The following is a 15,353-nucleotide window of genomic DNA, read 5'->3' as shown; positions in this document are numbered from 1 at the left end:
ATCATGAGATTGGGTGGTGAATTTAACGTTCTACCATGTCTTCAAAGGTTTCCTCCGGATTCTCCCTGGGTTTACACACAAAAAACATACTGACTGAACAAACAAGTGTGTGAATGTCTGTATGATATCCAGAGAAGTGGTACCCAGTGGTACTCTAATGCCTTAAACATGATCATCTTGAAATAACACAGGAAGTGTAAACTATAGCATTTTTATTATTCTCAGTGGATCCTATTATATGAAAATGCTGCAGTTCACTGGCGTCTTATAGACTTTTTGGTCATTTGCGTGCCTTTAAAACCAGCTCATTTCTCTTTAATAGTGAGCTTGAAAATTACCTCAGTGGTATGCAGCGCCTCTGTGCTAACTGGCTAAATCTCTGACTGCAGCTGCCAGTTGCCAATAGTTGTATTGAGTGCAGTTGAAGCTAGCAGGCACTGCACCTTTCCCATGAACCATGGCCACTAGTGTAAGCTTTGATGTACGGTCTCGGCTAGATGAATGTTAATTGCAAAAGCCTCTGTCTATCAGACGTTAAATAAATATCCTACAACATGATTAATAGGTAAAGCAGACGATGTAAATGGCCTGCTTTCTGTGAAGGGGCGTGTTCTTGCTATCTTGACTGAAAGCCCCGCTCTCTCCCTCTGTATCAGCTAGCTTACTATCTAGCAAGCCAACGTCGGTACATTATGTGGCTGAAAATAGCCAGCTTAGCTTAGCCTGCTACTCTTTTCTGTCAAGAGAAACTACGGCAAGAAATCTGTTTAGGTTTGAACTGTGTACTGTTCTGTTCGTTTAAAAGGGGGAAAATACTTGGCTTTACCAGCCCAGGAAGCCATTTCCACGACTATACCATGAAAGACTGAGGACATTTAAGGGGACAATTTATCGGCGAATTTTTTTTACCGGCTTTTTCGGAAAACCCTCCGCTAGTAGATAGTAGCTAGCGGGCGCGCGAAAAAAAAGAGAGGCTCTGCAAAAGGCTGACGCTCGATTTGCGGTGTTTCTGATTTTTAAAGATAAGGTAATTCTGCACCTATTTGCTTGTTTGCAATGTATTTAACACTTATGCGGTGTGTTGCGAAAACGTATCCTGTCGTGCGCTCGTCAATGTCAGTCAGCAGTTAGCTCGGTAACTAGCAAAACATTAGCCTGAATAATAGGTTCACGGCCAGACTGATATGAGTTTAGTCCAGGTTTTAAAGCCGACTAGCTAACTATTGGAAACCATTTCCAGCCTCGCTGACAACGTATACGGGTTTGACAAGCCGTCAATTCATATGCAAGCTTTTGCAAATGCCTTGTAGTGCACTGCTGCCACGGATAAATTGTTAAATTTGCGTGACAGTCCTGTTACCATGGACTTCTACCTGAAGTTCTGGGTAGACCGTTAATATGGCTGACATTTCGTTCTGGAAATGAGCAAGCGCAACCTACCCGTACTCTATCTAGCTCGACCGCGATTGGTCAGAAGAGGACTGCTTTGCGTTCCGAGAACGGCGATTGGCCGACGCGGCGCTGTTACCCTGCGGAAACTTGCTAGTTCTTGGCGGCGGTCTGACTTGAGTGATCAATTCTCAACAACTTTTACACAACTTTCTCAATCCGTGGATCGGGGTTCGGATTAGCAGCGATGCAAAAACTATCAGAGAAGTTTACCCGAGTATGTATCCTGAAATGAGAGGCATGCTAACCGATTGAAAAAGCGAAGTGCCGGAGGCCTTGAGCGTAATATCAAAGTCCCGCCCCCCCCAGAGACGGCAAAAATAAAAACACACTCGCTGAACTGTCTCGCGGCCCGATTACTAATCTTCTAACTCATTTGCTTTGTTTTGGGCATGTTATAAACAGTTTATAGATGTAATCAACGACCGAATCGCCTTACCTCTCATCGTGTAACGTTACGGTATGTTGCTGGGTCTTATTTCCTATAAACAGTGTCATGTTTGTGTTTGTTTAGGTACATTTTCATAGTATAACTAGCTAGGTAACTCATTCAGTTCGTATTGGTTTCCTATCTTCTTATCGCCCAATACACTGATTTATTTTCCGAGCGTAAACAACAACAGTCACTTTATTCACAAGTTTACGAGCTGTCCAAAGTTGTGAACTTTTTCATGATTTCATGATGTGTTCAGGCGTGAGTAGTCATTTCCCATCATTTAGCAGGTTTTCCTGAGGCATCGTATTGAGGGTAGTCTTGTAATTACCTGTAAATGATATGTGTCAAAAAAATAAGTTAATGATATCTTTGAACCCTGTCTTGAGTTTGTCACCACTTCCGGTAAGATGCAGCGCGCGCATCGCATTTAAAGGCACATGACTTCATAACTGTAAACAAACAGGTCCCGTTTATCATGACGGCGTGTGGGAGGTGAACTTCTTCATGGATGCTTTTGAGGAAAAAATTCACTGGACGCCCTAATTACACCGATCGTTATACTTAAATATCTGGGCAATCTCCTTTTTGTTCATTTAGAAGTGTTTTTTTAAAGACGTAACACACGTGAGGAAACTTTAGAAGTTGAAAATTGTTCATGAAAGTTTAAATTGCATGTCTTAATCTCTGAAACTATAGCACTAGAGATGTACCAAACAAAAACTTATACTTAACTTTAAGGACATGTGCCTAAAATGCTTAATTACTGCTGCACGAACAAGTGCAGTGTTGTTGACAAATTGTAATTGAACTTGAGCTGCCATCAGACTGATGTTTCACCTAATTTATACAAGATCAGAACCGGGACAAAACCTAGAGCTTTGATATTGGTATCATCAAGAATCGAAAAAAGTGGGATTGACGCATTTCTGTTTGCCACTCTGAGATTGTCTTTGCTGCAATTATGTTTGTTTTTTCTCTGTGTCTTTGTAGGTCCAGGCTCAGCGTGGCTGCGTAAAGGTGTCCATGAGAAAGCCACGCCGGAGAGGGGGCCTCCCCGGGGGTTTGGGCGCCAGAAAAAGTGATGCCGCTGCACCTCGAGGTGGTGGATCTCGGGGGACTACACAGCCCCGCTCGCCCTCCCCCTATAGACTCAAACTCTCTCCAACACGAGAGACCCTGACCTACGCCCAGGCCCAGAAAATGGTGGAGGTGGACCTGGATGGCCGGCTGCACCGCATCAGCATCTTTGACCCGTTGGCCATTATCACAGAGGATGAAATGATGGCGCAGGACATGGCTGAGTGCAACAGCAACAAAGAGAACAGCGAGCAGACATCTGCAACCATTGTGGCTACTCCGAGCCGCAGGTCTGCGAGTCAGAAGGGCAGAAAGAAGGACTCCAAAAATTCGTCCTCTCAGAATTCACACAGACAGAATCACACGCAGCATAACTCAGCCCAGCAGCACAATAACACCTGCTCAGCCTTACCGGAGCCCACATTTAGGGTTTTAGAGTCATTTGAGCCCATTGAGGCTCCACCTCTCCCTACTGCCTATTATCGTTACATAGAGAAGTCACCAGAGGAGCTGGAAGCAGAGGCTGAGTATGACATGGATGAGGAGGACGCAGCCTGGCTGGAGGTGGTGAACGAGAAACGAACATCTGAAGGCCAGACAGCCGTATCGGCAGACACCTTTGAAATCCTTATGGACCGGCTAGAAAAGGAGTCATTCCTGGAGTCGAGAATCCCTCAGAGTGCTGTGGATGAGGACGCCTTCTGCTGTGTGTGCCTGGATGACGAGTGCCTCAACAGCAACGTGATCCTGTTCTGTGATGTGTGCAATCTCGCTGTGCACCAGGAGTGCTACGGTGTGCCATACGTGCCCGAAGGTCCTTGGCTTTGCCGCCGTTGCCTTCAGTCTCCCTCTCGGCCTGTAGACTGCGCGCTGTGCCCAAATAGAGGCGGCGCATTCAAGCAGACAAGTGACGGACGCTGGGCACACGTGGTATGTGCCATCTGGATTCCCGAGGTATGCTTTGCAAACACGGTATTTCTCGAGCCCGTGGAGGGTGTAAATAACATCCCAGCAGCTCGGTGGAGGCTGACGTGCTACCTGTGCAAGCAGAAGGGCCGTGGTGCCTCTATACAATGCCACAGAGCCAACTGCTACACAGCATTCCACGTCACATGTGCCCAGCGGGCTGGACTCTTTATGAAAATCGAGCCGGTACGAGAGACCACAGCCAACGGTACAACGTTCTCTGTAAAGAAGACGGCATTCTGCGAGGCACACTCGCCTCCTGAGAAGGAGGGTTCGGATGATGAGGAAAATGGAGGGAGGGTGCTGGGCTGCCGGGCCAGTCGAGGAATGAGTGCCTATGCGCAGAGTCCACAACTGATAAAGTCTTTAAAAAGCAATAAGAAAGAGGTCAATAAGAAAAAGAAGAAGGGGAAGAAAAGTCCAGAAGTAACGTCTAAAAAAGCATCAACACCCCTGGTCACCGTGCCCCAGATTCCCCCACACAGGTGAGTAGCTCGGAATTCACACATAGACATGGGTGATATGACAGGTGATATAAGGTGGATCACCCTATACTTTTCTGAGATATGGTGCAGACTTTTATTTTCATTGTTTTTTGTCAGTAAACATGGCCAAGAACTGCTTATATTCATGAGTGATGTGGTGATGACCAACCATAGTCCTTTTTCCTGTGTCCCCTAACCACAAAGATATGATGTTGCCTAGTTTACTTTCCATTAACAAACCCCTTTTTATAGCTTTTTAATACCTTAAATGCTTGGTATCTGTAAACCTTTTTCAGTCCTCTGACTATATCTTGCATTGACATTGTGATCTTCAAGCTTGTGGGCAAAAAAAGGTATATGAAAGGGACCAGAAGTCGGTGGTGTGTCTAAAGCTAGAGACCAGTACTGTAGTAGATTCCATAGAAGGACACCATTAATACGCAACAGATGAAGTTATGACAGGATGTTTAATTTTTTATTTTTTTTTCATACCAAATATTACCACCATTTCTGTGTTTTTCTTTAGGCATCTCACTGAACGTATTTTATGTGTTTTTTAAAAATGCATTGAAAATCCACTCGCATACAAAATAGTCTAAAACTCTTCCAGAAATGTATTTAAATATGGTATGCTATTTTTATGATTTCGCCCACCACTGTTCATAGGTAGCGTCCAACAAACACCTGTTGATGAGAAGTAGTCACTTGCTCATATCTCTTGCCTTTTCTCAGTATCTGCCTTATCTCATAGAGCAGAACACCTCGTAAGTCATCATCCATTCATTTGCATCAGTTTATTTGTGTATTCTTGTCTTCCACAGGTTGAACAAAGTTTTTAAAGGTATTGTTATTCAAAAGAAGAATTATTTTATGCAGCGGTTGCACAACTATTGGTTACTGAAGCGCCAGTCACGTAACGGAGTACCTCTCATTCGGCGGTTACACTCACATCTGCAGGCCCAGAGGAGCACGGATCAGGTGTGGTGTTTCTCTGTTACGGTTGTTTGTGTTCTCTGTGTATGAGCTAATTATTTGGCTTGAAAGGCTTTTCTCAACCAGGCAAGAAAAAAAGTGTTGGTTGGTTAAGTTACAGTTATTGTGCCAAGCATAATTTAGCACATTTTTCGTTATTATGGACAGTCTTCCATGTCTTAGCCAATCTCATAGTGTGTGTGTGTGTGTGTGTGTGTGTGTGTGTGTGTGTGTGTGTGTGTAGACCGAACCAGATGAGAAGGTCAGTGCTGTGCGAGAAGAGCTCAAATACTGGCAGAAGTTGCGTCATGATTTGGAGAGAGCGCGGCTCCTGGTGGAGCTCATCCGGAAGAGAGAGAAGCTAAAGAGGGAGCAGGTACCCTCAGGGTTTTATATGATTTTTGCTGCTGGTAGTTTTTAATCTCAGAATTTGTTTGGTTTGATGCTGCCCGACACAGCGTTCCTACAACCTGTGGGTCTTATTTCTTTTATACCATTTGCCATTTTCCTCTGATTATGGTTACTTAAAGAATGATACTTTTATTATTAGGTTTAATGCAAATGCACTGCCCACACCGGATACTCCTTAAAAATTAACCGTTGCATATCTGCAAATCTGTTTAGAGAAAGTCCCTGTGATATTTGACTGGCAGCTGTTCACGGCACTGCTGTTGTAGAAAAATTAGCTAAAATCATCTGACCAGTCAGTCTCAGGAAATCAGCAGCGTTTTGGTTTAGCCGTTTTTACAAAGGTAAACATAATGGATGGCCTCATAAGAAAGGACAGTCTCATAAGAAAGTACTATGTCTTGCCTCCTGTGCTATCAAGGCATGCATTTATTTCATTGTTTCAGTTATTCAAGCAGACAAAGTGCTGAGCAAGTATCCATGTCATCACTGACTCAGACTAATGCAACAGATAGTTTCAAAATGAAGCATGAAAATGAAATATTGTTCATTTTCATACTTGCTGGCCTTCCCTGATGTCTGGTGCACCTGCTGTGCAATGGATGGTTTTAAACACAAACATTAACATTTTGGATTTTGGCATCACCTACAGTGCTTTTGGCAATAAGAGTAAAGATAGAATCGTGTACCACTCTGTGTCATGCAGGTGAAAGTGCACCAGGCCGTGATGGAGTTGCAGCTGACTCCTGCTCTCATTCTGCAGCGCTCCACCCTGGACCAGCTGCAGGAGAAAGATGTAGCGCGTATCTTTGCACAGCCGGTTAACCTTAAAGAGGTAAGGGCCAAGAATAAACACCTCTAAGAAAAAGAGTTCGAAGTGGAGGAAGTCAGAAAGAAGGTCCTTGTTTAGATAGACAGTCATGAAACACTATAAAAGGAAATAGGGGTATAATATAAATATTTTTATATATATTTATATTTATATAATATGGGGGTAAATACTCCAAAAAAGATTTTTAATGTTTTTATGTCTCTGCCACTTGATCATAAGTATCAGATTATATTTTTTTTCTATGCTTTATGAGAACTTTATGATTAGAAAAGTTATCTTTCTTTCTCCCTATAATTATATTCTCTGTCCATCTCAGGTACCAGATTACCTGGAGTTTGTCTCTCAGCCCATGGACTTCTCCACCATGAGGTCCAAGCTGGAGGCTCACCAGTACCGCACGTTTTCTGACCTTGAGGCTGACTTCAACCTCATGATCTCCAATTGCATGCTCTATAACGCTAAGGACACTGTGTTTTACAAAGCGGCGGTACGTCTGCGGGACTTAGGGGGTGCAATCCTGCGCCACGCACAAAGGCAGGCTCACAACACAGGGCTGGACCCTCACACGGGCATGCACCTACCGGAGTCGCCGCACAAAAATGACTACTACCGTTGCACTCTGGAGGACGGTGAGTGGCAGGGGACAAATCATCTCCATCTTGTTTGACGTGTGTATGTCAGTTTTCTTGTCTAATTTATTTTCTTGAACAGTGATTTATTTACAATAATGATTAGTTCTTTGAAATGAACTCGTGCAAATATCAGTTCACTTTAGCCACATGAGTCACTTCATCTAATACTTTCTATCAGTCAACATACTGTGTATATAATGTGCAGTGGACACCCTGCTAGACCCAGAGAACCGGCTGCACATGACGGTAGAGGACCAGCTGAAGGAGCTGCTGGATAAGCTGGACGTGGTGACGTCAATGCGCTCCAGCGGAGCCCGCACGCGTCGCATTCGGCTTCTACGCAAAGAGATCAACAACGTACGCTACCGTCGAAACTCCCACCTCTCTAACGGAGACGCCAAAGAGGACGAGCAGGATGACGACGAAGATGATGAGGAGAAAGACATGGACACTGAAAACAACCTGTCATCATCCTCAGACAAAGGTTACATTAATCCACTGACATTAAAGATTGATTAGGGTTAGGGACATTCTTTTACAAACCAGCCTAGACCCAGGCACAGGAAGCCATTAAACTGTAAAAGACATAAAAATGTAGTATCTTTTGTGCCTGTTATTGTTTTATTATGTATTATATTGTTTTTGAACTGATGCACTTAGAGATTCATTAATCAGTGTAAACAATTTTATAGATTTAATTTTTGGGTGACTTTAATGCATTTCGAACAGGATTCAGTATTCACGTAGGCACAGATTGCTTCATAATGATTTCACAATATGTCATCTTCCTTTCTCCCATTAACAAATCCTCTATTAATTTCTAGATGATTGTAAATCTACGCCCCCTCCCACCCTGGAGCCCTCAGGTCTGGCCTTATCCCCTCCTCCTGGAGAGACCCCACTGGATCCCCCTACTCTCCGGCCAATGACTGATCCTAAAACCATGTCCCCTCCTGAACCCATCAAACCAAGTATTGACAGTCCAGACGCAGATTCGGAGGTCAACCTGGCCTCTCAAAATGCAAGGGTGCGAGACACCCCACCTGTGTTGTCTTCTAGCGAGGGGAAGCTGCTCAATGGTGTATCAAACACTGCATCTCCTACACGGCCCGTTTCAGGAGGAGTAGGTCGCCGCACCTCCATCCTGTTCAGAAAAGCGAAAAACGGCGCCAAGCTGCATCGCGACAATCAGCTGCAGAACGGCGAGAGTAGAACGCCACAGCATCCTACCCCACCAACTTCCACTACTACTCCTCTAACCACAGAGGCAACGGTTCCACCTGTTCTCACGCCGGTCAATCAGACAGCGCACAGCCGCGGCACTAGTCCTGAGAAGCAGCGGGAGAAGACCCCACCTCGCTCTATAGAAACCGGTATAACTGCTAACTTCTGTAATGACTAATTTATACAGGAATGAGTAATTGCAGAATGACTTACGGTATTGTACCTTATGGTACTTTCACTGTACTGCCGATTAAAGCAAGAAACATGGCTGTTGTCTGCCTTCAAATTACTTTGCAAAGTAATACTAGAGCAAATAAAGCAGCACTAAGAAAGGCTATACAAATATTTAGTCAATTGGATATAATAGTATTTGACTTTAATAGCTGTATTGATTTTTAAGTTGGACCTAAACCAATAAGAAGCCTGCTGTTAAAAGCTGAAGTTGATTATTTCTCAATAACAGCGTGCCCCAAACTTGTTTGACAGAAAGTCCCGACACTGGAGACTCGTACCAAATGTTAACTATAACATGAACAAATAAATAAATAAATAAAACCTAGCAGCAAATTAATAAGAACTGTAACAGTTGTAATGATTGATTGTCTTACTGGCTTATAACCATGTAAGACTGTAGGCCTGAACTGCTTGTGGCTTTCAGGGTGAGAGACTTTAGTTAGAGATTAAAAGAGGGGTCTGTGGTTTTGGCAGTTGCTTATCTCTTTAGGCCTTACTCATTTCTAAAGAAGTTCTCTGTCTTCACAGCTCTCACAAACGGATTCAAAAAGCACAAAGATGGTGGCTCAGACTCTGACAGCAGCTCCTCGCCCATACTCAAAAAGGAAATGTAAGAGACTATTACACTAAAATCATGCCAGACTTCGTAATACAGCGTTTATATTGTCGTACCCTTTCAGGAGAATTCATCAGAGTGACGAATTTTAACTTTTAACCATTCTACGCAGTGCTGTGCTTTAGTTGTGTTCATTTAAAGAACTTTTTGATTTGATCATGAATGGCAGATATATTGTAGGTGTGTGCTTTCTGTTGTCCAATGACATTTTATTCATAATAATTAGAAAAATCAAACATCAATTGTATTTTTGGGGGATTTTCTAACTTGTAATTTGTGTGTTTTTAGTACACTGCCACCAAAAAAAAGTCGCGGAAAACCTGCACTGTCCAAAGTACCATTCCTAGAGTCTGTTAATGGAGATTCGGACTACACTGGACCAGGTAAGATGATGTCATAAGTAGGGCTGAAACGATTCCTTGAGTAATTCTAATACCAAGAATCATCAAGGCAAATTAATTGCCTCAAAGCTTCGTTTAGTCCATTTACTGTAACTACACACAGAGAAGATTCAGGCCAAAGAAAATGGCAGAAAGTTTTCAAAGTTTGGGATCATTTCAAACTAAAACAGATAGAAAACTCTGTACAGTGTGATTACTGTAAGACTGAATCGTGTACCAAGTTCCATACTTCAACATCTCAACCGTGGTGAAGTTAGTTTGATATTCGGACATTAGACATACAGAAGCGGTATTTTAGGGACCGTCGACAAATAAAAAAACGGTGAAAACATATTTTGGGATAACAAGAGGTGTACCTCATGGGGGTTTCCAATTAGATTATTTTGGTACTAGTTTTGGGTCACATGGCATATGTATATTTATGAAGAAAACACGTAGCCAGGTAAGTAACAAGTACCACATTTCAGTTGTACAGAAATTTGTCAACAGTCCCTAAAATACCGCTTCCGAATGTCTGTCTAATGTCCAAATATTAAACTAACTTCACCGTCTCATTCACACACACACAAGCTTAGCTTAAAACAATATGAATGTTTGCACTTAGCTTAAATCAGTATGATTACTAGTTGAAATTAAGGCCCGTAAAAATGTATGATGCGTAAATCAGTATGGTGGCTAGTTAGGAAGTTTTGTGAAAGCCTAAGCGTCATTCATTTTGATAGACTCACACTCTCTCTGTCTCTCTCACACACACACACACACACACACGCACCACTGTGTAGAGAGACATTTAAGAGGGTTTATTCTCCAAATAATTCTAATTTCATGTTACAGAAAAATGTGTTAAGAAATTTGATGTGTATGGACCCTTGTTCTTGTTCCAAGTTCCCTTCCTGACCACTAATATTTGCCTCTTACAAAAACCACAAAGTCTTCCAGGAGGACAGTATGTCATGCTTGAGCTGTAGTTAGACTGAAACGTCAGAGTTAAGTTGCACAACGTTTAGGTATTATTGTTGTTGTTGTCTTATCCGATTACTCGATTAATCGATGGAATAATCGGTAGAATATTCGATTACTAATATAATCGATAACTGCAGCCCTAGTGACATCAACCATATGCAAATGTGAATTCCAGTGTATTTTGGTAATCTTTTGTTTTGTCTGTGTTCTTCTGTCACAGTGGATATGTTGTCTATAGAAAGTGATGCAGAACCCGAGCCTCTGGACCTTGTGTGGGCCAAGTGTAGAGGATATCCGTCCTACCCTGCTCTGGTGAGAGATGGTGCTCTACAGTTATCTTGGTCATATTTACTCTACTCTAGACGTGCGCATCTAGGCCTGAGGGACTCCGGAAAAGAAATGTTTAGGTTGAGACCGCTATTATTCTGATTCTGAAGGAAATAAAGCTTGTTGGACTAATAAGTCTGTGTTCATTAACATGAGGACGTATTGGATATGTGATGCACTACATCTTGTATAAAAAGACTTTAACTCAAGCAGTCCATTATTTACTCACCTTATTGGTCAGGGTCACTGTAGTTTACATTTTGGAAAAACAATTTCAAAACAAAAAGCTTTACAGAAATCTGGAAATGGATTTAGATTTAGATTTTTATTTGAGCAAGCCAGAGACGACAGTGGCAAAGATTATTTCCCTGGGACGACACGAGGAAGAAACCTTGAGAGGAACCAGACTCGGAGGAACCCATCTTCATCTGGGTGACACCAGAGAGTGTGATTTCTGAGTCATTACTCATCCACAGTTGTATACTGTATCAGTACTGAGTGTTTTGAAGGGAACCTTAGTGAGAGTCATTTTTTATTAGAGATTTTTCTTTACTTTAAGTCCATTGTGTCCTATTGAATTTATCTCATGAATAATGAATTAGACCTGACTAGAATGTTTTCAGTCATCTTAGGCTATGCCGGTGGGACCATAGTCAGCAGCAGCAGAATCAACTAAATACATTAGAAAATATTGAATGCAGATATAAATGAAAAGCAATGCAGTAGTGGACAGGATCAGTCAACATTCCTTCAGGAATAAGCATGAGTGGGCTTTAATGTGGTACATTTCCACTCCACTTTACAACAAAAAGCTTACACCAGTAGTAGATTTCTGAAAATCTTGGCAAATATGTTACAGTGAAATACACTAATCAGGCATAATATTATGACCACCTACCTAATATTGTGTTGGCCCCCCTTTTTACTGCCAGAACAGCCCTGACCCGTCATGCACTGTGTATTCTGGCACCTTTCTATCAGAACCAGCATTGACTTCTACGGCCTTTTGAGCAACAGTGGCTCGTCTGGCCAGCCTTTGCTCCCCACGTGCTCCCCATCAATGAGTCTTGGCCGCCCATGACCATGTCGTCGGTTCACCACTGTTCCCTCCTTGGATCACTTTTGATAGATACTGACCACTGCAGTCTTGGAACACCCCACAATGGCTGCGGTTTTGGAGATGCTCTGATCCTGTCATCTAGCCATCACAATTTGGCCCTTGTCAAACTCGCTCATCCTTACGCTTGCTCTTTTTTTAGTGCTTCTAACACATCAACTTTGAGGATAAAATGTTCACTTGTTGCCTAATATATCCCACCCACTAACAGGTGCCACGATGAGGAGATCATCAGTGTTATTCACTTCACCTGTCACTGCTCATAATGTTATGCCTGATCGGTGTATAATGAATTATAATGACAGTTTTATTTTTTTTAAAATTGCTTGCTAGTAGGCATTTCACTGAACAACACTGAGTTCCATCCCAAATTTAGGCTCTAACACATGCTTGTGGTGTTTCACATGTACAACATTTGGCCTAATTGTGGCTCTTTTATTTTTTACCTGCTCTAGATCATAGATCCGGAGATGCCAGAGGAGGGTGTGTTACATAATGGTGTGCCCATCCCTGTGCCACCTGCAGATGTACTGCGGTTGGGAGAGCAGAGGCAGGAGGAGACTGGAGACAAACTCTACCTTGTTCTCTTCTTTGACAACAAGCGCACCTGGTATGAGCAGCAGAGATGAAACCTGTCACTGAGAGCAAGATAGAAATACATTTGGAGGATTTATTGTTATTTAGTTCTGACCAATGTGCTAATGTAATATAATTCATTCATAAAACTCAGTAGTGAAGTGATGTGGTCAGTTTCAGACACTTTTGAAATCTTTGCGAGACAAGATTCATCTGGTCATCATTTTCTTTAATGGAATCCACTAATGTAATATTTACAGATCATATATTTTAATATTGGGTTGATTTACTCTTTTTAAGGAATTCACAGTTTTGCAGCAGATGGTGCTGTAGCTCTTCACCAAAAATGTATTAGAAATGCACACCAGTATTTGCTTACATTTACATTTATTGCATCACATGCAAAAGTGCAAGGATTTGAGTATTTATTTAAGTGAAATATTTGAGTAGAATATTTATTATTAAATCTATACTTAAATAATCCCCACAGTGGGAGAAAAAACACTTGTCAGTCATTATTTGGTGTCCCTGGTAATGGTAGGGCTGTTACAGTTACCACTGGCCCAGAATATATATACAATATCAGTGGTGGGCCGTCAGGGCCAGCAAGGCCTTCTCTGCTGGCCTAAACAGCAGTGATCTGAATCACTGACCTGCATTTTAATATATTTAATATATTTTTCCATGAATGTGTATTAAATTATTCCCAATAGTCTATTCTTTACCTTTCATTGCTTTTCTCTTGGTTGTGCTGCTTCCAGTAGTGTATATTTATGATAAAGTGTATTTATCCAATCATATTTCAGCCAGTGGCTAACATCATGTGTTGCCAGGGTGAAAGAAATCTGCCTTAAGGCCTTCAGAATCCCATAGCTTAAAATAAGTGGCATTAACCAATCAGATTTTGAGTTGGCGTCACTGGGGCCATCTAGCAGGCATACGATTACGTCAGCAATTTCCCGTCCTTTGATTGGATAATCGGAGTAGTCAAAGGCAGCTAACCGCACAAACTAAATAAAATATTTTAACTCACAATGGCTGACAGAGGAGAAGAAATCGATTTGGTGAAGAACTAGGTGTGAAATTCGCGGCCCGCCACTGTACCATATATAATAATACATTTCATTGTGTATTCATTTGTCTGGAGGATTTTATATAGAGAGAAAAAACTCACTGGTTGTGTTGTTGCCCTATAGGCAATGGTTACCACGGGAAAAGCTGCTGCCACTGGGAGTAGACGACACGGCGGACAAACTGCGTCTGATGGAGGGCCGAAAGACGAGTATCCGCAAATCCGTGCAGGTGGCCTATGACCGAGCCATGATCCATCTGAGCCGAGTGCGCAGTGACCACGGCTTCATCGCTTCCAGCTACCTGTAGACAGGATTCCTGCTGCGCATCACTACCCGAGCTCATCACTACCGCTCAAACAGCATACGCACAGACGGCTGCATCCCGATCCTCTCACTCTACCTGTCTCATAGAGTAATATCGAGAGGTGAAGTTGCTTGAATGCAAGTTCAGTGCATTTCTTTCCAGTGTCAAGAAGGAGTTGCAGCCATGCTTTGTTTTTTTGTTTTGTTCTTTTGTTGTTGTTGTTGTTGTTTTTATTCCTCTTACGGTGTGGGTGGGTTAGAGAAAAGATTTTTAATGAACGTAACTGTGAGTGGGTTTTTTTTTTTTTTTAAATACTAGTGTCACTTTAAATCCTGTGGTTTTGAGTGTGGACCGTCTGAAGGCTGGATATAGAGAACAGATACCGTTAGATGTCTGACAACGATTCGCTTAATACAAAGGAGTGAATGAATCAGCTGGCTAGTGCGTGCGAAACGTGTGAATGGATCACTGCCATTTTTCTTACGATAGCTTTTTACTTTTTAACGTTTTACAAACCACTTCTTGTATATTGTTAAGACACTCGTGTATATAAACTACTTTTTTATCATATGATATCTAATTTAATTTGGATCTCGTGTATGAATTCAATCGCCTGGATGTATGAAGAAATTAGATCTCTTCTGTACATATTTGTTTAAAAAAGGAAGAAAACAAAAAAAGAAAAGAAAAAAAACGATCAGATCACTGGCTTGCTGCAAAAGTGTATCCTGCTTGTCCTCGACTGTGTGCGTACATTCAGTTGCAAGAAAAATATATACTTACAGTTTATGTCTGATTTGCAGCCAGTTGTCTGTGGTTATATATTATCACTTTTTGATACATAGAAATGTAATTTATTTATGAATCACAGAGAGAGAGAGTGAGAAAGAGAGAGAATTAAATTATATATTGGTTGAAGATTCAAATCAAAGCTTATTTAAGGTAAACTGTTGAAATGGGTTTTAAAAGAAGATGGGCTTTTTGACCTTGAGTTAGTTATGTTCAGCTTTTAAAAAGAAAATGTATGTGCTGTAAGGAAAGATGTTCCCTTTTTGCACCACGAAGCACAGAGCCTGTATTTATTATAGAAAGTTGTTTAGCTTGTACCTGTTTATAAGATGTTGAAGTTTTACGCTTGTACAAATTGCAGATTTTACCTACTCGCCAAATATCCTGTCTGAAACAGTATTTTCTCATGTGGGGGAAATAAATGTTCTATTGAAACTCTTAATTCTCTGATTATTTTATTTGGAATCTTTAA

The 15,353-nt window shown here is 41.8% G+C and overlaps 1 protein-coding gene across 4 annotated transcripts; it reads left to right on the top strand.

Moving 5' to 3' along the window:
* Positions 1-676: 676 nt before the first annotated feature.
* brpf3b (bromodomain and PHD finger containing, 3b) lies at positions 677-15,325 on the top strand. 4 transcript variants are annotated; one of them, XM_058390050.1, is made up of 14 exons: positions 677-1,027; positions 1,855-1,909; positions 2,876-4,413; positions 5,235-5,391; positions 5,630-5,761; positions 6,500-6,628; positions 6,942-7,254; positions 7,463-7,741; positions 8,082-8,630; positions 9,244-9,325; positions 9,620-9,714; positions 10,916-11,007; positions 12,595-12,749; positions 13,912-15,324. In XM_058390050.1, the coding sequence occupies exons 3-14, from the start codon at positions 2,909-2,911 to the stop codon at positions 14,093-14,095; spliced, it is 3,672 nt and encodes a 1,223-aa protein (XP_058246033.1). In that variant the 5' UTR covers positions 677-1,027; positions 1,855-1,909; positions 2,876-2,908; the 3' UTR covers positions 14,096-15,324. The 4 variants fall into 4 exon arrangements, with proteins under 4 accessions (XP_058246033.1, XP_058246031.1, XP_058246029.1 ...); XM_058390048.1 differs by lacking the exon at positions 1,855-1,909; XM_058390046.1 differs by lacking the exons at positions 677-1,027; positions 1,855-1,909 and adding an exon at positions 1,490-1,666 and having other exon boundaries at positions 13,912-15,325.
* The last annotated feature ends 28 nt before the right edge of the window (positions 15,326-15,353 follow it).

The sequence above is a fragment of the Hemibagrus wyckioides genome, linkage group LG05 (genome assembly GCF_019097595.1).
Source record: "Hemibagrus wyckioides isolate EC202008001 linkage group LG05, SWU_Hwy_1.0, whole genome shotgun sequence".
Lineage (NCBI taxonomy): Eukaryota > Metazoa > Chordata > Actinopteri > Siluriformes > Bagridae > Hemibagrus > Hemibagrus wyckioides.
This window is presented reverse-complemented; position numbering and strand designations above follow the sequence as displayed.

Coding starts and splice junctions, on each gene's coding strand:
- brpf3b (XM_058390046.1), top strand. CDS start 1,637: ATGCAAAAACTATCAGAGAAGTTTACCCGA. Junction 8,631..9,243: donor ACCTCGCTCTATAGAAACCG/GTATAACTGCTA, acceptor CTGTCTTCACAG/CTCTCACAAACGGATTCAAA. Junction 9,715..10,915: donor TTCGGACTACACTGGACCAG/GTAAGATGATGT, acceptor CTTCTGTCACAG/TGGATATGTTGTCTATAGAA.